General features: G+C 41.3%; 1 protein-coding gene across 3 annotated transcripts in view; it reads right to left on the minus strand.

Annotated features, from left to right (window-relative positions):
• Positions 1-24,296, minus strand: part of Nckap1l (NCK associated protein 1 like) — a 43,211-nt gene that overhangs the window by 13,686 nt on the left and 5,229 nt on the right. For 2 of the 3 annotated variants that reach the window (XM_052161150.1, XM_052161151.1), the window contains exons 4-22: positions 21,984-22,040; positions 20,740-20,882; positions 19,836-19,926; positions 19,612-19,749; positions 18,589-18,637; positions 18,343-18,499; positions 13,351-13,407; positions 13,016-13,112; positions 11,781-11,890; positions 11,492-11,624; positions 11,068-11,149; positions 10,831-10,889; positions 10,476-10,621; positions 8,989-9,121; positions 8,606-8,725; positions 6,343-6,488; positions 5,912-6,043; positions 3,012-3,230; positions 1,562-1,692 (exon numbers count right to left, since the gene is read on the minus strand). In XM_052161150.1, coding sequence (XP_052017110.1) covers positions 1,562-1,692; positions 3,012-3,230; positions 5,912-6,043; positions 6,343-6,488; positions 8,606-8,725; positions 8,989-9,121; positions 10,476-10,621; positions 10,831-10,889; positions 11,068-11,149; positions 11,492-11,624; positions 11,781-11,890; positions 13,016-13,112; positions 13,351-13,407; positions 18,343-18,499; positions 18,589-18,637; positions 19,612-19,749; positions 19,836-19,926; positions 20,740-20,882; positions 21,984-22,040 — 2,200 coding nt within the window. The remainder of the gene's footprint in view (positions 1-1,561; positions 1,693-3,011; positions 3,231-5,911; positions 6,044-6,342; positions 6,489-8,605; positions 8,726-8,988; positions 9,122-10,475; positions 10,622-10,830; positions 10,890-11,067; positions 11,150-11,491; positions 11,625-11,780; positions 11,891-13,015; positions 13,113-13,350; positions 13,408-18,342; positions 18,500-18,588; positions 18,638-19,611; positions 19,750-19,835; positions 19,927-20,739; positions 20,883-21,983; positions 22,041-24,296) is intronic. The other variant, XM_052161153.1, reaches the window with a different exon arrangement.

Below are 24,296 nucleotides of genomic sequence, written 5' to 3' on the forward strand. Positions count from 1 at the left end.
AAACATAAGAGACCAGAAGTAACAGGAGAGCAGTGAAGAAAGAAAAGTTCAACATCTTTAACCAGAATTCAGAAAGGAAGGGAAAGTGGGGTTCCTGGCTGCAGACTTTGAAGGAAGGACCAGTCGATGCCATCCACCTTCATCAACTACAGAGGAAATAGCCTTGGTCACTGCAATTAATGCAATGCCTGGTCCAAAGTAAATACTAGACATTTATAGAGTCACCAATTTACAACCACAGAACTAAGCTGAGAATTGTAAAAGGATTTTATAATCAACTGCCCACCTTAGAAATCTAACACTACTGCCTGAGGGGGGAAGGATCAAAATTGCCTTCTCTGAAACTAATGAAGAGGCAGCAGGCTGGTCTATTGGGTGGATCTGCAAAACCCTCTACTCCAGCCATCACTACCCCCAGTTAGTAACCCTATGGCATCCTTTTCTTCTTATCTATTTTTGAAATAACATTGCCCCATCACCATGGCAACCCAGACAAATTGGGGTGGGGGTGGCAGAAGGGTGAATGTGCACTGCCTCCCGCTGCTTGTCAGTTGTCAGCAAGACCTAAAGCAGGTTTTAGAGGCTGCCTACAGCTTGTGGGTAGAGCTGATGAAAGGGGGCATCTAAAACCTGCAGCAGGCAAAGTAGAGTCTGTTTACAGATAGAATGCAAGGGATAGTAAGGAGGCAGAGATGGAAAACAAAGATATGTACCTTGGCTTCCTTGCCATCCCCAGAAAAGGAGAATGAAGTCTGAGTTGTGGAACATCTCTGCTTATCCTAGGTCCCATGTATCTAGGATACACCCTTTACATGAAGGTGAGAGAAAAAGGGATGAAATAGGATCCTTCACTAAGTCTCAGTTGGTACCACAAGTATTAAGAAAGAATTACATAGTTTCAAGCCCTCTTTTAAAAGGGAATGGCTTTCAAACTCACTATACCTTGGCCGCACGCACGCACTTGCGCGTACGTGTGTGCGCGTGCACACACACACACTTGACTGTCTGAGTTGAAGTCCCACCATTTATGGATGCTTTACCTTGGCACCTCCTGACTTTTTAGTGCCTTGGTGTTTTCATCTGGAAAATAGGGATAGCAAGAGGGGTTGCCTTGAGGGTTTTGTGTGACTTGAATTCTAAGTGTAAGCACTCAAAACTTGGCCCACACTAATGTCTTTCATCCTCTTGTCAATAAATCTTCAAGGAAGAATGCTCTAGAACATCAGATCACCACTTAATATGCCCCCCATAAGAATGTCCTCCTCAAACTTTAAATCTGTCACCACCTATAAGAATAAATCTCTTCAGTGACTAGTGAGCCTGCCTAACTCCTAAACCTCTCTCCTTTTCTTTCTTCACCCTCATCCCCCAAGTTAGTTCTCAATCCAGAGACTTGCTTTAGAATCTCTTTTTTATGTGTCCCTAAGGTTGAGCAGAGTCCAGCAGAGACACCAGGAGAAGCATGGAATGGGCCTCTGGGAAAGCAGGAGGATTTAGGCAAAGGTACTGTTGAAGAACAAAGTTCAGCTCTGTGACAAGGAGACCAGGGCCCTGAGCTCACCAGAGATGTCCGAGAACTCCTCAGCACTGAAGTTCTGCTCCCCGTCTCGGGGAAGGCTGATGAAGGCCTGCATGGCCGGGGAGAGGATGATGGCTCCACTGCTCGCCTGTCTGAGTAAACTTTCTAGGTACCTATGGGGCAAGATGGGAGGTGGAGTCAGGGAAGCATAGGTTAGCATCCAGTCATTTCTGCAACCACCATGATGGAGTCAAGGAGAAAATCTGTTAGGGACTGGAGTGAAGAAAAAGACTGAAAGAAGACAATATAGCAATCTATTTAACACCCTAAAGCCATTGGATCAGAAGCAGAGATGTGATTCCAAGTGGCCTCCAATCCGTAGGTATGCCACCATGCCTTCAATGCAGTGTCATGCACTGCCAGTCTTTAGCCCTGTTCTCTTTCAACAACTGAATTTCCTTTGCTCTTACTCTCTCTGCCAGGTAAGACAGGCTCACACTGGCATTTTTAAAAGTATTAACTGGTTTCCTCTGAAATACACCTAAGTTATATCCTCTCCATAAAAAGACTAGACTAAGGATGTAGGATCCCAGAATCCAGTCTCAAATCTAACCTCTGGCCGAGAGCACCCATCACCCAGTCTTCAAATCTTCCCTCCTAACCTCTGAAGAAGTCAGAAGACCTGGCTCCAGCAGTATCTGAAGACAAAGGCCTACCAATGGCAGTACTCACCCAGACACCAGTTTTGAGTTTGTATTTTACAGCATCATGGCTAACCACCAGTGGGCCAAACTCAGATTCCAATCAGTTTTTCCCCATTAATTACAATTAGTTGTCAATTGAAAATTGAAAATTTACATTTAAAAAATAAGAGTGCAGCAGTATTCAGTGGGTACTACAAGGTAGATATCTCTGTGAGAGAGGCAATCCTACTATAAATGCTCAAAACCCTAGCCTAGCTGGCCCCTTCCCAGTATCCTGCTAAGCTGATAGTAGATTTAAAGCGCCACCCAGTGGCTTGGGAAGGGAGAAATCTACCTCTTGGCTTGTTAAAAATGTCAACAAAAAAAAAATTGGTGCTTTCCCTGTTCAGAACAAGCTACTGGACTTGACACAGCCTTGGCTGAGAATGAGGAGACAATGTGCAGGAGGGGGAGAAGCTAAATCAAAAGAGAGAAATAAGAATTACAGAAAGAAGTGGCAGAATCCTTTCAACAGAAACAGTAAGAATCCAGAAGAGGAAAGTTAAGGGTTAGACATTAAGAGGAACATGGTCAAAGAACTGCAGAGTTGATATATAGAGAGTGATGTAAAAGCTAGAACAGAAGGGTGTCCAGGTCTGCCTTTCATATTGCTGTCATCCACAAACAAAAACAAATGTCCTTTGCAAGTTCGGAGAGATGTTGCAGGTTAAAATGCTTGATCAAGAGGACCTACTATGCAACGGAAAAGTACTAGTAGAGGTGAGACAACAGGAAGAAAAAACACTGACCAGTTTGTGTAGAGAGTGGTGACAGTCTGCTCGCCAGATGAGTCCAGCGGCTGTGTTTGCTGCAGGAGGGCATTGCGAACGATTCTGGAAGCATCTGCGCCCAAAAACTGTGCCAGTGACTGAATGAAACTGATGTACGCTTTGACTCCTGCCAACAGCTCAGAAGGCCTAAGGATCTCCTGGGTTGTGGCATTGTAGCCAGCCAAAGTCACAATGGCTCTAAATGACAAAAGCCTTAATAATTAAAAATATATTAACAACCACAGAAACAACCCTACATTCTTGGTGCTACACATATTATCTCATTTAAACCCCACAGTGACCCATTAAGATAGGCACTATTATCCCTATTTTGTGGGTAATAAAACTGAGTAAGTAAATCACTTGCTGATGATCACACAGCTGGCCAGTGGCAGCTTGGACTTGTGTCTGCTGACATTTGATTCCTAACCATTTCTTTCTCTGGAGAAATTAGATCAGCTGGTAAAAGACCCAAGTTTCAAATGCCATCTAACTCAGAGGGAAGAATTAGTCCCAACTTCTGCCAAGAATGGAAAACCATTCTTGGAAATCCTTGGAGACACAGTGCAGTCCCAGGTTGTCATAAATGCTAGACCAGATAGAGTACTGCAGTCTACATCCTCAAGAGAAGACAGAATAAATGTCTGTCACGTACAGTCAAATGCACAGTATGTTCCTTCCTCAGGGCTAAGATTTCCTGTTACAGCCAGTCCTTTGACTTACAGCTTTTTCATTAAAAAAAAAAATAAGGAAAACAGTCAGGGTAGAACATACCCTTCAAAGTATGCCCCTCATTTTCACCTTTACTATACGAGTTCCTCAAATTCTTTCTAAGCTGTGAGATATTTGGAAGTCTTTGGTTGCATTTTGGCAAAATGTTTATGGCAGGGCTTCAGGAAGCTCTGTTCCCACAAACAAATGGGAAAATTTTAGAACCTTTGGTACCACTTAAAGGAAAATAACATAGAGGGGAAAGGTGAGAGGCAAGCCTAGTCAATACTGGAACTTTTAGCCAGTTGTGGTGGCACACACCTGTGATGGCAGCATTCAGAGCAAAGCAGGAAGATTATGATCTAAAGTCTATCCTGGGCTACATACTACTTAGGGAAGCTCTGTTTCAAAAGGGGCATGGTAGAAGCTAACAACCATCTGTAATTCCAGAGAATTCTAGAGAATTCAACATCCTCTTCTGGTATCCAAAGGCACCAAACGTGTATGGCACACAGATACACACACAAGCAAAACACCCACACACATAAAATAAATTTTCCTTAATTTTTTTAAAAAAGTTAAAACCTCTAGACAAGCCCTGGAGCTTTTGGAATAATGGCCCTGTGAAGCAAGAGTCAGATTCCAGGAAATTAATGATCACACCCTTACTACTTCAGGGCCTGGAAAACACCACAGCTCCTGAAGGTGTGCACAGGTAATTATCACACCAACATCTCCTTGACATCGTGTGTGCAACTGAAGCACTTCCTCCTCTAGAGTTAATGTGCACAAAACAAAAACAAACTAATTTTACTTCACCCAGGAAAAACCCTAATAGGAAAATAAATCTGCATCTCTCACAGTCAAAATACAACTTATAGCTGGTCTCCTGCTTCTGTTCTCATTCACGCTGATAAAGCCAGAACAAACTGTGGACACAAATCTTATTACAGCTTTGCTCCAGAGGAGCAAAGGCTGCATGTCTGGATGTGGCTCAGTTCTTACAGTATTCTGCACAACTGCTCCACTGCTGTCTAACCTCACATCCCACCCAACTCACTCGGGTTCTCTTTTTGCCACCACTCTGCCTCCTTGTTCCTTGAACATGTCTCCATCTCAGTCTTGGAAATACTGGTTATTCTACAATGATTGTTCCCAGACAGTCACATACCATACCTGGTTTTATAGTTGCTTCAGGAGTTCATTCAAATCTCATTTTTCTTTCAAGGTGGGCACCATGAACATACTATCTAGAACTACATCAACTCCTTACCATACATACACTTCCTATGGCACCTCCCTTCCCTGCTTTATCTTTCTGTTTAGCATTTATCACTAACCTGACATGTATGTTACCCTCTTATTTTGTTAGTATGTCTCTCCTACTACAAGGTAAACTTCATGGGGCAGGGCTATGTTTTGTATGCTACTTTATCAACAGCCTCTAGAATGGTCCTGACACATAGTAGGTGGTCAATAAATACTTGTTAACTTAAATGCTATATTCGACGACAAAACACAAAAGGACAATGAATTAGTCATCATCACTCCTCTCAATCCCCTAACTACAGTGCCTCAGATATAAGTAGTATCCTTCCTTCTTCAGAAAACAATGTAATAAGGAGCAAAGTACAGGAAGGAAATTTATTTAACTAAGGCTTATTATATGGCAGGAACTTTGCACTCATAGTAATCTGTATTTGTCTACTAACCCTCAATTTCAGGTCATTCTCCATGATCTACAAGGTAAATATCATTATTCTAGACTTAATAGGAAGGAAACTGACTCAGATAAGTTAGATAATCTGCTCCATTGTTGTAGCTAATGGCCAGGATGTGGGTGCAGTGTTGCAGGATATAACGACTCTGCACTCTTCCCCTATTTTTAGGGTCTTGTGTAGTAAGGCTGGCCTAGAATTCTCTAGGTAACCAAGGATGACTTTAAGCTCCTGATATTCCAGCCTCTATCTTCCAGTTGTTCACTCTACCAAACAAGGGGGATAGACCAGCTGCTCATCAAAATCTACAGAAGCAAGACTCTTTTGTTCTTTCCTACAGAGGAACCAGACTGTATCAGTCTCTAGCCTGTGACATGACCACCAGAATGGATCTAACAGAGCCACACTGAAGACTGCCACAGAATACAAACATGGACCAGAGAGTGCTACCTGTTGAGCCTGGCCTCCAGGTAGCTGCTGAGATACTCGGATGGGAAGATGGTGTGTTCAAACACAGAGAAACTGTGCACATGATTCATTGCCAGTGCCAATTCAGTCAAGTTTAGATGTAGTTTGTCCATACTGAAAGGAAAAAATGAATTTGATTATGGTGCTGGTCTGGTGCTGTCTATTGGCATCTGGGAAGGAAATGCCAGACCATGTTGTTTTTGAAGCCCTGCAGTCTTGAGGTACCCTCAGCCTAGAATGGTACACACTGATGTTCTTCAAAAGCAAAGTAGGAAATTCACCTGGGTGCTTTTATGTCTCTGTCAATTCACACCACCTCCTACTTTCACCCCCCTCCCATATCACATTCCTTCTTTCCCTTTTCTCCCTCCTTTAATACAGCATTATTTGGCCCTCAGAAGCCAGATCCTCACTTAGTGACAAGGCTGCGGTTCTTCCGATGACTCTCTGCTCCTGGCTTGTCCCTCTCGGGCTCCCCTTTCCTGGGAGCCTGCCTCTGTTTCATGGACTTCTTGTTCTTGGCTTTGCTGATGGTGGTGGCACAGTGTTTAGGTAGAAGCTTTGGAACAGACAAGGTGGAGAGAGAAGCAAGGGTCATTGCTAACAGCTGAGAGGTTTCTCCATTGTCATCTGCTCCTCTCCCCACCCACAGCTTCTCTTTCTCTAGTGGGGACCTTTTTAGAATATGTTCACCTCTTCCAGTGTTCATAAATATTCCCCTGTGTACAGCCTCAAGCCCTGAGATACCAGTGTCTTTCAAGAATGAAAACACTGCTCCTATACCCACATCTGAAGTCTTTCCTAACAGAAAAATTTAAGGGAAAACAGTCAGAGCCAAAACTCCACTTACTTTGTTTTGTAGGGCCCCAAAGTGGGGAAACAATACTTTTTGCTAGATAAACCTATCATTTCACCAGCTATACCTACCATGGCCCTGCCATTTCTCAAAGTTCACATGTTCAGTATTCTTTCCTTGTTTCTTCTTTTTCTTAAACATGTGTGTATGCTAGCTAGCTCAAACATCAGTCCTCCATCTCTCTTTTCTCTATGTAGCTCTACAGAAAATATGAGCCATCACTTGATACTCAATTGCCTTAGGGAATCAATTTGGATCTTCTTTTAGAACAGCTAAGAGCCACACAAGAAAATTTATTTTGTAATCACACTTCCTGTTCTTAAATCCAAACTCAGTTGATTCAAAATATTCAAAAAATAAGATAAAATCTACCTTGATAGACAAAGATACTTAAATACAAAAGTATTTGTGGTTGATTAAAAATACAGTACCCAAAGATATAACCTTATCAGTAATGGCATCAATAATTATTTACTCAAAATGTTAACTCCGAAGGGCCAACACTCAGAGTTGCTTACAACAGTTTTGTGCACAAATAATTATTCACACAAGGCTTAGTCATTCCTGACATAGTGCTAAGTAAGCCTGTTTACCATGTATGTAGTAGATAATCACAGAGTATGATGAATACAGCTGTAAGTGTCCTTACTTGCATATCTTCTGTGCATCAATTACTTACATTCTTTTAATCACATATTTGTATTTCCCTTACCTACACTGGGGCATTCCCAAAGACAGGGATCATGTACCTTCCTTCTTTATCTTCACTCCAAACTATAAGCCTAAGAGGTTAATGTCCATCAAGCTTCACACAATACAAGTGCCAGCTAATATTTATTGGCTGCTGTATATACAAAATATTTAGTGTACTCTATTTCATTTAATCCTTATTACAACTCTGTGGGAAAAAAGTATTTTATCCTTACTTGACACATGAGAAAATGAAAAGGCTGCATGATACAATAACTGTTTATCTGTACTCATATACTTAGACACATTCCATTTGTACAGACACGCGCGCACACACACACACACACACACACACCTTATTTACTCTTCTACAAAAGTTGCTACTATTCTGACTCAGGAAGGGTGCATAGTCTGGGAAATTCAAGACTCCAGAGACAAGAACAAAACTAACTTCTTATTCCTGATTTTCTGAAATGTAGGCTGATCTAATCATGACCAGGTGCTATGAGTCAGTAAAGGGAGGAAGACAAAACAACAGGAAAGTAGCCCTGGAGATCAGCACTAGAGTGCTTGAAAATGTCCAGTTAGTTGTAGACTGGCATGCTGATAAAAAGAAAGATTAGACAAGACAGAGATCTGGGACCACTGTTGCAAGCATGTGAGTACCATGCAAAGAAGACAAAGTTCATTCCCAAAACTCTCCAAATGGAACATAGATTTTAATGGAGTTTAACTGCTCAAGTAAAAGTGTTTTCAGGTATTTCTATCCACTGAGTGTACCCAACCTACTACAATAGATCATGTGCAACCAAGGATAAAACAAAATCACAAACATTAACATGTGTGTGTGTGTGCCATTTTGTAACTCAGTTGTGGAGTTCTCCAGCATGAACTTTGTAGATGGCTACCTCAGATCACAATATCAAAAGGTTGTGCCTTGTGATTCTAAGCCCAAGAGATTATTTGAAGTGACTATACTGATAGAGGAATCCTGTCATAAACCAAAAGTTCACAAAAGCCCTAGTCCTACTCAAGAAATGAAGAATCTGACCTGCAAGAGAGAAACAAGAATGGCCTGAGGAAAAGGCACTGAAGGTAAGAAAGGAGACTGAACCAGGATGAGGGGATACCTGTTCATTCAGGTTCCGCTGTTCAGCACATATCTCAAGCACACAGTTGCTGGTCTGCTTGGCCAGCTCTTCCAGGAAGGAGTTGCAGTGGTGAAGACCATGATTCTTCAGGTGAGGGTACTGTGAAGAGGACCAGGAAGAAACATATCATATGAAGGACACACCCCCTCCCCACACTGCTCTCATTCCTTGCATGTGCCATCCTCCTCTAAGAAAATAGGAACAAACTGAAAGAAAGGATACATTCTATATCAAACTGAGATGTTTGGGACTTATTTCTGTTCCCTTCCCAGGATCAAAACAAACCCCTAGAACTATATTTTGAGAAACAGAGAAGAGACAAGACTGGAGATGCGTTAGAGCTTGAAAGCCAAGGTATCAACCTCCTCTGGACACATTTCATGAATGCAGTGGACAAAATGAGCACAGATCAGGGGGAAGGCAATGGTGTAGCGAAGCATGGTTGGCTCCTCCAGGGTTGTAGCAAACATCTTCTCAAAGGTACGGAGATGAAAGCTGCAAAGAAAGAAGAAGACTAAAAAACAGGGTTTATAACCAGACCCCTTTCAACAATTTTCTTCTATTTGCCACTCCCTCCTCCTTTCTGTCCTAGAGGTAGAAGGGAACCAAAGAATCTTAACCTCTTCAGAGTCTTGCAATGAGTCTTTCAGAACAGTGCAATGACAGCCTTGCCTTTCCTGAACAAAATTCACAGTTCCTCCCTGTCAGTCATCACCCAATTCAGGCCATCCTCTCTAATCCAGTAGTTCCAAATTCACATTCCCTCAAAATATGACACTAGAGTTCCAGAAAACAGTTAAATTGCATGAGACTTGCCTTTCCTTCATAAGTATTATGTTTATAAAGTTATAGTTCTCCATTTCTATAGACTGCAAACAGCAGACATGACCATAGTGGGTTTTTTTCTTGTTTTGTTTTTTTGGGGGGACTGGTGGTTTGGTTTATTTGTTTTGATCCTTCAAGGAGAAGAGTTACACATTACAGTGAACAACTAATTATTGCCAAGGGTCATTTGTTAAAGATAGATAAGTATTCATTCTCCAACAGCCCTATTTTCCAGCCCTCCCAAATATTTCTCACTTTCCCAACACTAAACTTCCACAACATTCATGTTTATTTTATTTTGGCTTTTTGAGACAGGGTCTTACTTCACAATTTGGGACTCACTAGATAGCCTAGACTAGCCTAAAACTCACAGCAATCCTCCTACTACAGAATCTCAAGTACTTGTATTTCTTTGGTTTTTAGAACAGTCTCTCTTTGAGACCCATTCTTTCCTTCAGCTTATTAAGTAGTCAAGAATGACCTTGAATTCCTGATCCTACTGTCCTTACCTTACAAGTGCTGATATTATAAATATGTGTCACCACACCTAGTTTCCTGTCTTTTAAGTCTAAATGTCATAGCTGGAGAGATGGTGTGGTAGTTAAGAGCATTTACTGCTCTTTGAAAGGACCATGGTTCAGTTCCCAGTACTCAGATCAGGTGGATCACAACCACCTATATAACTCTAGCTCCAGGGGTTCCAGCACCTTCCTTTGTCCTTTGTGGGGACTCCACACAGGTGGCATACACACCCATAAATGAAAGTAAATATTTAAATTATAGTGTTCTAAGAATTTAAGATAACAACAACAACAAAAATAAAAGCTAAAGAAATTTACAAGAGAACAAAGACACATGCCTTTAATCCCAGCACTCAGGAGACAGAGGCAGGCAGATCTATAAGAGCCAACCAGAATGAATTCCAGGGCACCCAAGGCTACACAGAGAAACCCTGTCTCAAAAAATCAGCGGGGTGGGCGGTAGAGACCAAGTAACCAATGATGAAATCAGAAACAGGACACACCAGAAAGTAGAAAGGTCAGAGGTTTCCACCAGCATTTTCTCTACTGAGTCCAACATCTGGGAGTGAAAGATGATGAGGTTCATGACCTTGGCTAGGTCAGGGTTCTCATGCAGGTGCAAAGGTGCCTTCGCCACACTGGTATATGCCTGTGATTGGAGTTGGGAAGAGTAGAGAAAAAAAGACAAATGAGATAAAGCTGAGTCTTGGGGCTACAATCTGATCTGGGTGTGTTGTATCTTGTCTAGTCAGCAGTTTTCAAGGAGTACTTATTCTCTGAGCTTAAGAAATTAAAAATGGTGGAGAGACTCAGATGAAGAATCTGAGAATGGGGGCGACCACCAGATGAGAGCCTTACCTGTAGACGAAACCAATCCAGCCTTAATCCAGAAAAGTCAAATTTCTCTTCATTATCAACTATAAAAACAGAAGAAAATGTAAAAGAAAATGACAAAACAGCACCAAGCAGCTGGCTGCACAGGATGGCAGCTTCTTCAGAATTCTCTTATCCAGGATTCTGGCTGACAGACCCATCTTCCAGGAAACCTGTGTCAGCCTCTTAAGATCTCTGCTGCCTTCACCTTCCACTACTTACCTTGTTTGAGATTCAGAGAGGACAGTGTACTAACAAATGAGGACATAATGACGGACTCCTCCTCTGGACACACAGACAAGTTCTGAAAGAAAAGTAGAAGGTCCAGTCAGTGCTCACAGGTACATAGGATGGAAAACGCAGTCACGGACTCAGTGTGTGAAGGTGGAAGGAACTGCTGGCTGCCCAAAACAGAAAAACCCAAGCAAGGAACAGACAGAGCTGCCTAGGATTCCCACCATGAGGCATGCTATTTCTCATTTTCTTTCCTTTTGCTTAGGGGGAAGAAATCTGCTGAGACTATTCGTCTGTAGTGTATAGCAGCTTTTTAACACCCAAACTACAGACATTCAGTCACAGGGGATCCAGAAGGAAAAATTACCAGGAATCACCCTGGGATCTCCAAGATGTCATCAGTGGAACATACCTGAATGATGTCACTAAGCACAAGGACATCAAATCTGGCCAGGTACTGGAGGTGGTACTGCTGAATCACTTTGATGTGTCTTCTGATGAGAGACCTGATCTCCTCCAACAGGAACAGAAGCTCTGCAATGCTCCTGTAAAGATGAGGACAAGGACAGAGACAGACATTGATAGAACTGTGAGTGGAAACACACAGTCATTCTAGGCAAGGACTGAGATGCCCCCCCAGATCACGTGACACCTCCTTGCCCCTTCTCCCAGTCTAGGAACAAGGTTAAGTAAATACTAACGAGTCAGCATAGTCTTCTGGTGTCTTAGTCTTAGTGACATTTTCTGTATGTCGAACCAGCCAAGTGACCTCATCACGAATCAAAGACAGGGCCATGAAAGCAAAAAGGGCCTAAGAGAGGACAAAGCCTATTAGAATTTTCTACTTAAAAAGATTTCCTACTTACAAAACAATTTCTTTTTAAATTTTAGTGTGCAGACATAGCTTAGTTGATAGAGTGTTCACCTCTCAGGTACAAAGCTCTGGAATCAATGCCCAGAACAGGGAAAAGGAAGCGGGGAGTGGGGGATAAGCACAGAAAAAACATATTGAAATAATCTGTATGTGGATATAATTGTGTAGCCACACCAATAGCATCTGGAAACAAGCATTCAGGCATACAGAAAGCTGACACACACATATTGGCCCTGGCTTGCAGTCAATACCGCACCCTCCTCACAAAATTAAATTTTAGAAATACTTAATGGGTATTTATGTAGCTTAAAACAGAAAGCAAGCTCTGCCATCAATTAGTTTGCACTCAAATAGAAGATAGGCCAAGTATGCAAATAGCTGTTAGATGGCATGCTACGATGCTGCCAGGGGGAAAACACGAAACGTTTGGGTACTTGGAGAGTCACAGAATAGGCACACACATACAATTTCATCACAAGAGACTCAGAAATGGGGCATGAGAGAAGGTTCCACTGGTAAAGTGCTTGCAATGGAAGCATGAGAATCTGAGTTCAGTTATCAGAACCCATGAAAAAAGAAGCCATGCACAGAGGCAGGCACTTGTAATTCCAGTGCTCAGGAGGCAAAGACTTTCAGATTCCTGAGCTCACTGGTCAGTCAGCCTTGCCTAATACCTGAGCCTCAGGCCAGTGACAGACTGTCTCAACAGAACAAGGTGAAAAGCCTCTGAAGAACAGGACCTGAGATTATCCTCTGGCCTTCAGACTCATATATAAATGCTAGCATGCATGATTGTGCACGTGTGTGCGTGTGCGCGCGCGCGCGCGCGCGCGCGCACACACACACACACACACACGAATTAGAGAGGATGGCCTGAATCAGGTGATGACTGACAGAGAGGAACTGTGAATTTTGTTCAGAAAAGGGAAGGCTGTCATTGCACTGCTCTGAAATGACTCACACATATGCATGAGGGGGTTTTGAAATGCATGTCTCATGAGTGCTAGGTCACCACACAAACACAGTCATTGGTCATCATCCCTCCCCCAACATTTCTCTTGCCTTAGGACCCAGCAGGCCTGGCTCATCATTTAACACAGTCTCCAACTCCTTCACAGCTGTCCGCAGAAACTGCCGGCGTTGACAGTGGAACTGACCACTAAGGAAGGAAAGTGTAAAGAAGAGAATATTGTCTTTCCCTCCCTCACAAGTTCCCCAGAAGTAGTGCAGAAGAGAGTGGCACTTGGGGAGGAGCGTCAGGCAGGAGGAAGGTTCAGTGTTAAACTTAGAGAGAAAATACAAACATCTGTGGGGCTGCAGGAAGTCCCTGGAATGAGCCCACAAGTCTGTATAGAGATTCCTATCCCAGCCCCTCCAGACCCACATCCCACCTTTACCTGTTTGTAATGGCATGTTCCTTGCTCTCCTTGATGTCTGTCACTCGCTTACTGTACCTGAAGATTGACAGACCAAGCACAGTAGGGTGTCATGCTGTTAGTAAGTACACGCACCCTAACAGAGTTTTCACCCATTCTTCTCACACTATGCAAATAAGGCCATCCTATGGTTTAGAGGGCATCTTGCAGCTTAGAGGCCATCTTGCTCTATGTTTGCTTTATTCTAAAAAGACAATCACTACAGGGGGCAAGCCAGGTTGTGATAATTCATGCCTGTCATCATAGCACTCAGGAGGCAGAGCAGGAGGATCATGAGTTGAAGGCCAACCAGGGAGACATGCAGGGAATCTGTCAAAAAGGAGGGTAAAGGAGGTTAGAAGAAGAAAAAAAGGGGAAAAATGAAGAAAGGAGGAAAAGAGAAGAGACAAAGAAAAAGGAAAAGAAAGTACACCACTACAGGAAGGAAATGACTTGCAGTGGTCAGTTGGCCTCTGGTGATGAAAGTCAGGTCCTTTCTCATACTGGATACTGCTATATACTTTCCAATGAACTACTCTTCCAGATTTGATTGGGATGAGGAAGGGAGTCACAAACTACCACCTCCCCACTCCCACCCCTGCTTAATACACATCCCATTCCGCCCACCCACCCACTCACTCTTCCTGGTGTTTAGCTCACCAGTTATCTGTCACTGTCTATTCCTCCCTCTCTGCTGCCTTATTCACCTCTCGAAACAAACAATTCTGACTTATGAAGGCACTCACTTGACCCAGAACTCCACCCATTCTCCCACACCAGCAGCTCCTCCAAAGATATACTCCTTTTCCCTCCTCACCTCTCACTGACCCTTCCAGTCGCATAAGGCCTTCAACACTGCACAATCCATTCCTCTGAGGTCAATGTGAACTCTTGAATCACCAAATCAAATAACTTTCTTTTTATTACTGTGGTTCATCTGTTTGATCCTATCTTTTTCCTAATAGAGACCTGCCCCCAGAATCCCACCCTAAGTGGCCTCTACTCCTGCTCCCAATGTCTTTATTTATCCTGTCAGCTGCTGCCACAGCACTAGAAAGATTCTGTACCGCTCATTTCCCTTCTCCAAGCCTCTCCTTTACTGAACTTAGCATAAAAATGAAAGACATTTGGAAGTGAGAACTATCTTAATTAAATCAGGATCCAACTCTATGGCTTGCTAATGGATAATTATTTCAACTTCCATCCAGTACAGGAGGCAGACACAAGATTAAGAGTAAAAAATACTAGAAATATTTCATATTCCCACCTCTCATTAACTGAGCGACATTCAAACTGAGCCTCCTGTCTTCTAATTTACATATATACTTACATACATACATATACACACATGATGTATTATATATGTGTACTATATATATAAATAATGTATACCTAAGTTATATAGATCAAATTGCATCATTTATGTCAAAGAACTTTTTTTTAAAGATTTATTTATTTTATGTATGTGAGTACACTGTCCTCTCTTCAGACACACCAGAAGAGGGCATTGGATCCCATTACAGATGATGGTGAGCTACCATATGATTGCTGGGAATTGAACTCAGGACTTCTGGAAGTGTAGTCAGTGCTCTTAACCACTGAGCCATCTCTCCAGCCCATCAAACAACTTCTTGAACTATAAATTATACATATTGGCTGCTGTCCTTAGTGATAAGAACAGACCAGTTTCTCGTAACACTAGAAAACTTCATACATATACATTTGTATTTCCTGTGACTTCTGTTAAAGACACAATTCTCTCAACTCTGGAAATGAATTCTTACTGTGTTCTTGTTTCTTTGTTCTTTTAAGTGTTTCTTTTTTTTTCTTCTTAACAGTATTTAAAAAATATCTATATATTTATTTGTGGGGTTGAAGTGTGTATGTACCACACACTTAGTGGTCAGAGGAAAGTGTTTGAGAGAAGGTTTTCTCCTTGCACCCTGTAGTTTCCAAGGATGGAACTCAGGTCGTCAGGCTTGGTGACAAGTACCTTCACCTGCTGAGCCAACTCATTTTTCTGTAGGGTAAGTTCTTAGATGTGGAGGGTAAGATGCTTCAATTTTTTTCTCTTCTCTGACCCTTAAGCTAGGGATCAAACTCAGGGCTTTGTATGTGCTAGGTTATAGCACCTCTGTGCTATATTCCTAGCCTATATATCCCCCAACCTATATTTTCATAATATATTTTTACCAAATTCTGTCCCCCTCCCCGGTTGTCTTATTCACAATATATTAAGAAGCAGAACTATGGTTTAGAGGCAGAATGCTCCCTAACATGTCCAAGACCCTGGGGTGTAATCCTCTGCACTGAAAAGAAACAAAACAACACTCTCCTCTAAAAAAAAAAAAGAAACAAAACAAAACACATTAAGGAGAATACTGGATCCTCAACAGCTTAGTAGTAGTATTGTTTTAAAAAAAATTGCCAAGGGATGATGAGTTGGCTCAGCAGGTGAAGGCATTTGTCACCAAGCCTGACAGCCTGAGTTCCATTATTACTATAATATATATAATAAATAAATATAAACTGAGGATATAATGTAGAATGTAGAGCCAATACTTTTCTATAACTTCTTACATAAGGATGATACACATGCATACTTCTGCATATGTACAGGTGCGTGCCGTGCGCTCACATACACATCTGGAGAACACATATCATGTCAAACCATTCTGGGAGGTGAGGCTTAATTTCTTTCACATTTCCAGCTGTAGTATTTGCCACCAGAAATAAATGTAGGTAATCTGACCTCTCCCTCAATTCAATACCTTCCTCCTTCTTCTCCCTTTACAGTGACTATCTCCCATTTACTCATAAACCTGCCAAAATCAGCTTTCAACCGCACCACTCCCTCCCTTCTTACCATGCTTTCTTCCACTGGCTTGACTTTTCTCCTCGGTGCCCATCATGGGTTTTCCTGCCTTTGACTGGCCCTAAACTAGCTATGTTCCCAAAAGGTTGGTCCCTGCTCTTCTTCTTGAACAATCACACATATTCTCAGGGCGTAGCATGTCAACAGTTGTCCAGATAGTATGTCTAGTTACTGAATCACACAGCAGGAGGCCTGGCATACCTAGCCTGTAGGTCCTACAGACATTCCAGTTCAGTCTGTTCAAAACTAAATCCACAGGGCTCAGCACTTGCTGCTCTTGCTAAGGATCTGGTTTGGGGTTCTAGCCCCGACATGGAGGCTCACAACCATCTCTGATTCTAGTTCCAGAGGATTCAACACTCTTTTCTGGCCTCCATAGGCACTACACACACATGGTACACAGGCACATATGCAAACAAAGCATTCATACACATAAAATAAAAATAAACTAAAAGTCTAAAAATAAGAAATTAAGTCACAGTCTTTCCCCACACTTACTGTAGCTCTCATGCCTCTACCCTAAGGAATACCAGATGCCATTCCAGAGATCTTGACATCCTCAATTTTTCCTAATTTACTAAATTAATCTCTGCCTCTAGCTTTGCCCATCTAATCTTTTTCCCCTGGAGCAGTCATCTTCTCTAAAATGCAAATCTGATCCTTTCAACTGCCTCGTTTGAATTCATTCAGTGACTCCTGATCCTCTTGAGCACAAATTCAAACTCTAAGGCAGAGCTTATGATATCCCAATTCACTGCTCAAAAACCAGCTTTCACAACCCCACCTTTGTAACCCAAGCTGTTCAACTTGAACCTCTGAACATATGTTCTTTTGCCTCAAAAGCGATGAACTTCAAGCTAGGTGTGGTGGCAAACACCTTTTAACCTCAGCATTCAGGAGGCATGAGTTTGAGGTTAGCCTGGTCTCCACAGTGAGTTTCAAGACATCCAGTGCAATAAAGAAAAACCTGTCTTGAAAAATGAGAGGGGCGTGTGGTAGAGGGTAGAGAAGAGCTGAGGGGTTTGTTTGTTTGTTTGTTTGTTTTTGCTACAACTGTTTAACTCATGTCTACCTGTCTCCCATTTTTTTAGAACATGAAAAGCCAGTGTAAATACCTTTAAAGCCCTTCCTGCTTACAAAAAACACTTTGTATTTCAACCCCCTACTCAATCATAACAGTTTGCTTGTTTTCCAACAGTTTGTAAACTTTCCTTTTTAAGTTCAAGCACCAAAACAGGCAAGTGGTAATTCTCAGAAGCTACAGGGAGAAAGACAAGAAGAAGAGAAAGAGCCACAGCATTTGAATTAGAACAGAAATCAGACATATGGTAGGCAAGCAAGCTCAAAGCAAAAAGGAGTGAGAGTAAACTTCAGGGAAAGAGTAAGGAAGCCCAAAATGTTAGGGAAAGCACAGTCAAAACAGGAGAGAAAAGGTTACACTTTTTTAAGTAATTCAGCATCTGCTACTTTTTATTTTAATAAGGTTTCACGTGTAACCCACATTGATCCTCCTGCCTTAGATGTTATGCTGAGTGCTGGGATTACTGGTATGTGCCACCAAACTCAGTTTGATACATTTTTTTTAAAAAATCAAGTGCATGATACAATGTACCAGATCTTTTCCCACATTGCATACTTGAAATAGAGAGATACATTTTCATACATTTTTATTTTGGTTTGGAGATAGGGTCTTGTGAAGCCCAGACTGGCCTGGAACTCACTGTTGAACAAGCTAAGGTCAACCTTGAACTTCTGGTCCTCCTGCCTCCACCTCCCTGAGTGCTGGGATTACAGGGTACACCACCACAATCTACAGGGAGGTATACTTTATCCATATTTTACAGATAAGGAAATTGCTCCAATGGCATGGAGAAGTTAGGTAACCTACCCAGTGTCATGCAGCTAGTAAGTGGTTTAGCTTGAATTAAAACTAGGCAGTCTGGCCTTACAATAACTTAGTAATCTCTCCCTAAAATCCAGTGAGGCACCAACAAAGAGTAGGTGTCCGATAAATATTTCAAAGTTAGAATTAATCTCTACCACTGATACTTTGTAGAAAGGAATATTGATGAGCTATAACTCCCAAACAATCAGCTCACCCTTTCAAACTGCTGAACAGGTCCTCGGTGACCTTGTGTACCTGCAGCACATCTTCCCGGATGAGGGTGATGTACAGGGAACCCTCCAGGCACAGCTTCCACAGCTTCTGGCACTGGCTGTTAGAGTTTAGGCACCCATGGCAAAGAAGAAAACCAACTGCAGGTGGGTAAGAACAAGGGCCGCTTTTAGGCAGTGAACTCCTGGGAATTCTACCATGCCCTTTCCCAATTGTTCCTACAACTTACTTATGATCCATCGCTCCATCACTTCCACAGACAGATACTCGCAGGCCATCTATAAGAAGACAAGCAGAAAGGGCCAAGTAACTGCTTAGGACTTCTAAAGAAAGGACAGAGCCAGCAAGATGACTCAACAGGTAAAGGAACCTGCTTCTAACCTGAGTTTAATATCCAGAACCTACATGGTGAAGGGACAGAACTGACCCCTGAAAGTTGTCCTCTGATTCCTGTACTTGTGTTCCACATTCAATACAAAATAAATAAATAAAAGTGTAATAATAATTAAATAAGACAGGGGGAGAACTCATCCCTAACATGCACAAGGCCCAGGGTAAAATCCCCAGCACTAAAAACAAACAAAAATAACATTTCTTTTACAAGACTGGATTAAGACACTTTGATGAGACAACAGCTAGGAAAGATACCTTGAAAGAAATGAGGCACTGGAAGGAGACTGAGGGGCAAAGGACATAGTTTAGAAAGAGAACAAGGTTGGGCTGGAAGTAAGGACAAATAAGTGTATAACATCAACACTGAGATTTTTTTCAAAAAGTTTCAACCCAAAAAAATCTCATAATTTCTTTCTCCATTGTGTTCTTTAATCACATTTGAAGTGTGAAGAATCATTTGGAACTTATCAATGACCATGTATGTACATGTTCATGTGCATACATATTCACATATATGCCTAATGACTCCATTTCTATTTTTGTTTGGGTTTTGAGTCAAAGTCTTATAGCCTTGACCTCATACTTGTTATGTAAGCAGGACTGGCTGTGGACATATTAACAGTCCTCTTTCCTCAGTCTTCCAAGTGAAAATGAAAGCATACATGCTCCCACACCCTACTGACTTGGTTTCATCCCTTTGTTTATTCAGGTACAAACTAACCCTAGTTTGTTAGAAGCTCAACATCAGGAGGCAGGCCCTAGGCTAAAAATAACCTGGGGGCTGATTTTTCCCAAAAGAAGCACCTTCCAGAGAGGGGGCTTTGGCAGAGAATACCTCTCCTAATAGAAGGAAACTCACTGTGTCTGAATTAGCAGGGTTAATCATGGCTGGAGGGCTGCTGATGAGGCTTAGAAGCTGGGCACTGCGCCACTGCTCAGCTCCCTGGTTCCTCCGAACAAAGAGGAAGTGCAGAGAGAGCAGGGCTCCACTCACAGCCTGTGGAAAAGGGCAAAAATATCCTAATGTCAGATGAATACGAATGCTTCTGCCTGGATGAGTCTCCTCTCTCTCAGGGAGCTTGCCTTTGTGTGAGGTCCAAATTCTTCTGTCAGCTTCTTCAGAGGATGGTCATACTCTAATACCATCTGGCCCAGGCGAGCAAAACTGGGGTCACTAGAGGAAAGCAGAAGGGGGAGGATTACAGGTCATTCCATATATAGGTTATATCAAGGACAATGCATATGTATACATAGGCTGGCATTCCCTATCCTCTACAAAGACAACCTATGAATTAAATATACTGATGCCCAACTGTAGGCATACTGAGCTATGGTTAGAAATAGCCACATCCTTTTAAACAGGTCCATGATAGTTTCTTCCTTGTAGGCTTCCCAGACAGGGTTGGATGTATACTAGCTACTCCTACATTGTATTTGCTAATCTGTATCAAATATGCCTTCACCTATATCTCTAACAATCTCAAAGCTTATCTGTTAGCTAAAGCTTGTGCCAAGACACCCATGTAGACATGGTTGTGAATGCCCATCACACACAGAACACTGTGCTATGTCTCATTCTCATCTTCCCAGTCTTCATTCTTCGCCCTATTCACGTTGCATTAATGAATGGAAGACAGAATTACATATAATCCAATCTATTTCTATTTGGCTTCCAATTATCCTTAATGTGTATTATCTTACATTTTTACCTCTAGTGGATAACCTTGCTGGTATTAGTCCTAAATACTAAAAAGAATTGTCTTTGCCTTTTATAATAACCTGAACAGCAAAGTGGAAGCCAGTCCAGGATTATAAATAGGTCAAAGATAATACAGAGTGGATAATCCACTGGCAGAGATTCAATAGTTAACTATATGTGAAAATGAATACCACATGAATTATAGGCTCTCCTATGAGAAATCAAGTTCCTTTGTCTCCATATACTCTTTGCATTACAGATGAGGTTTTTATCCTCCACTTAACTCACCTGTGCCCATGAAGCATCTCATGGGCACAGTTGTACATGCCAATGAGTATCCTGCGATCCTCAATCCGAGACAGGAGTAAAATGACTGAGGTGTAAGTCACAATCAAGTCCAGGTAGCTCCGAGTGAAGTCAAAGTTGATATTCTATAAGGAAAATACATAGGAATCCCAAGATTGATGTGGCCAAGTAACCTGGACCATTCCCAGCTTCTCCAGCTGTTACAATTCTAAACAGACTCAATGTCTACTAAAAGTGGGAACAAACAGTATTAGTTTTCAGAAGAAAAATGAAAAAAGGACAGGAGTTAAATATGAGCTCAAGATACAGAAAAGACTGCTACATTGACACTAGCCTCTGACACTAGTCCCTAATCACAGCTACTCAAGGGACTGAAGCAGGAAAACTACAAGTTCAAGGCCAGCTAAGACTACAGAGTAAGTTTAAGGCCAACTTAGTGAGATCCTGACATAAAATAAAAAATGTTTAGCCAGGCATGGTATCACACACCCTTAAATCCATCAGTCAGGAGGCAGAGGCAGGTGGATTTCTGAGTTAGAGGCCAGTCTGGTCTACAGAACAAGTTCCAGGACAGCCAGGGTTATACAGATAAACTTTGTCTTGCAAAACCAAAAGAAGAAAGAAAGAAGGAGGAATGTGAGAAAGAAAGAGAGGGGGTGTTAAAAATACAACTAGGAATCTAAGTCAGGCTTACCTAGAATACAGGAGGCCCTAGTATCAAAGCCCAGTACCAAAAATAAACAAAAAATGATACAAAGAAACTAGGGAATAAGGTAATCTAAAAGATTAAAGGATATGAAATAAAAATACTGCTGTGTGATTCTGTGTTATTTAATTCACACTGATGATATGCTTACTAATTAGCAACATTTAACCTTTAAAAAAAAAAGTACAGTGCCTAGGTGAGTAAAAAGCACTTGTTACTAAGTCTAACTACCTAAGTCTGACCTCTGGAACCCACATGGTAGAAAAAGAACTGACTCCCACAAATTGTCCTCTAACTTCCACACATGTACTATAACACATGAATATACACACCACCACACCCACATACGCACAATAAATAAATACATATTTTAATTTAAAATAAGAGAACTTTAGCCCTGAGAAGGAATAAATGAAACAGTCATTTGTCCAGCTCTGCCCCACTCTCCCTTGTCTCTGTCTACACCTGGCCTTTTCCTTAATTTTCTTCTACGACAGAAAAACATTATAAAGGCTCTTACGATATCAAAATGACACTGGCAGGCATCAATGGTGTTGAGAAGTTCATATACATGATCCTGCAGATAAAAGTCAAGAAGAAATTGAGTAAGAAGAAAGTGATGTGTGCTACCAAACTGGGGAATGAAGTAACTTCTTCCCCAGAGGCCCTGGGGTTCTACTTTAAGGAAGGGCATTGTTCAAAAGAGGAAGACATTCCTTCTCACAAACATCAGTAACCTCTGTTAGACTACCTGCTGGTGCCACAGGCCACAGGCACAGGCACTGATGTTCATGTACATAACCCATGACCTCCAGTTCCTAGGCCCCATTTCCCCACAAGGTGATATAAAACAACTTTTTATAGTTTGGCATTTAAAACAAATAAAATAAAATTGACACTCTTTTCTAAAGAGCAAAAGAAGATTTTGAAAGTTCTCCATGCAAACACATGATAGTGTTTAGAATACAGAAATACTAATTATTGTAATTTAATTACAATACACTGTGTACATATATCAAATGATCACACTGTATCCCAGACATATGCATAATGTACACCAATTATTTTAAAAATTGGAAAAACTCTTAAAAACATAAAATGTATTCTTACCATATGGTCCAGTGAAATGAAAGCCATATCCCTACAAAGATTTGTACTTGACCTTTAATAGCAATTTATACAAACTAGCTAAAATCCAGAAGCAACCCACAAACCAGTAAATAAATTCTATTGTATCCATACAGTAAAATGGTCCTCGGCAAAAATAAGTAGTAAATCATTATTGCATGATATAATGTAGATGAATCTCAAAACACAAAATAATACATGCTTATCAGACTCCATTTACCTGAATCTTTAGAAAGTAGACATCATTCTAGACACCAGTTTAACAGTTGCCTGGGACCTCGTGGTGTGGGGATGAGAACTGACAACTTTGTTGTTGGTCCTCAACTTCCAACTTGCTTGGGACTGCCTCTTGGTTTTTTGTGTTTATGTTTGTTTGTTGTGGGGTTTTGTTTTGCTGTTGCTGTTTTTGAGACAAAAATTTCACCACATAGCCTCTACTAGTCTGGAACTCAATATTTAGAGCAAGCTGGTCTCAAACTAACAGAGATCTGTCTGTGCAAGAATTAAATGCATAAACCATCACACCTAGCTGGGACCACCTCTTGTTTGCTGCTATGTACACCAAGATTCTAGTCATTGTCCTGTCTCTGTCTCTAACCCACCATGAGAGCACCAAGAACAAAGATACACTATGGTATATATGGGTTTTACCTGGGTTCTGGGGATCTAAACTCAGGTAGTCACACTTTTATGGTAAGAAATTTACCCACTAAACCATCCTCCCTCCCCCAATTTAAAAAAAATTTACCCACTAAGACATCACCCTCCCCCAATTTTAAAAAAAATGTATATATGTGTGTGTGAGAATATGTACTACACCATGTGTGTGCAGGTGCCTGTGAAGGTCAGAAGGATTTTGGATCCCTGAAACTGAAGTTAGAGATACTGGAAACCAAACCCAGGTCCTCTGAAAGAGTAACAAGTGCTCTTAACCACTGATCCATCTCTCTAGCCCTTTCATCTCCAGTTTTCTTTAAACACTCATAATACCACCATTCAGAAATTCCAATCTTCTGTATATGTATATTTATATATGTAAATATATAGTTTAAAGGACAATTACATCTTAAGATGTATTGTGCCGGGCGGTGGTGGCGCATGCCTGTAATCCCAGCACTCTGGGAGGCAGAAGCAGGCAGATTTCTGAGTTCGAGACCAGCCTGGTCTACAGAGTGAGTTCCAGGACAGCCAGGGCTATACAGAGAAACCCTGTCTTGAAAAAACCAAATCCAAAAAAACAAAAAAAAATGTTTTGTAATTTTCTCTTATTATTTGACAATATATAAAGAATGTTTTTGCATGCCAACTAATGCAAATATATGTGATCATATTTAACAACTGCCTAATATTTGTTTACTTATCATGAGCTTTTAGCTGAATCTCTATTGTTATTGGCTATATCAATTATCATACTGACACTATTATAAACAATGCAACAGAGTAGATTCTTGGACATGTAACATTGCACTTGTTTCCTTAAGACAAGTACTAGAAGCATAATTACTCCATTAATTTTTCAGTTATGAAAAGCATTATCAATTTGCATCTTAGAATGCTGTATGAAATTATTTTTAATGTTTAATTTCCAAAAGGCAGTAAATAATTATGCTTTAAAATCCAAACAAAATATCACTTATGTGCTATAGCTATCAAAAGCTTTGAACAACAAGACAAATCCAAACTGAGACATAATCAGAACAACTTT

This window comes from Apodemus sylvaticus, chromosome 17, assembly GCF_947179515.1.
Source record: "Apodemus sylvaticus chromosome 17, mApoSyl1.1, whole genome shotgun sequence".
Lineage (NCBI taxonomy): Eukaryota > Metazoa > Chordata > Mammalia > Rodentia > Muridae > Apodemus > Apodemus sylvaticus.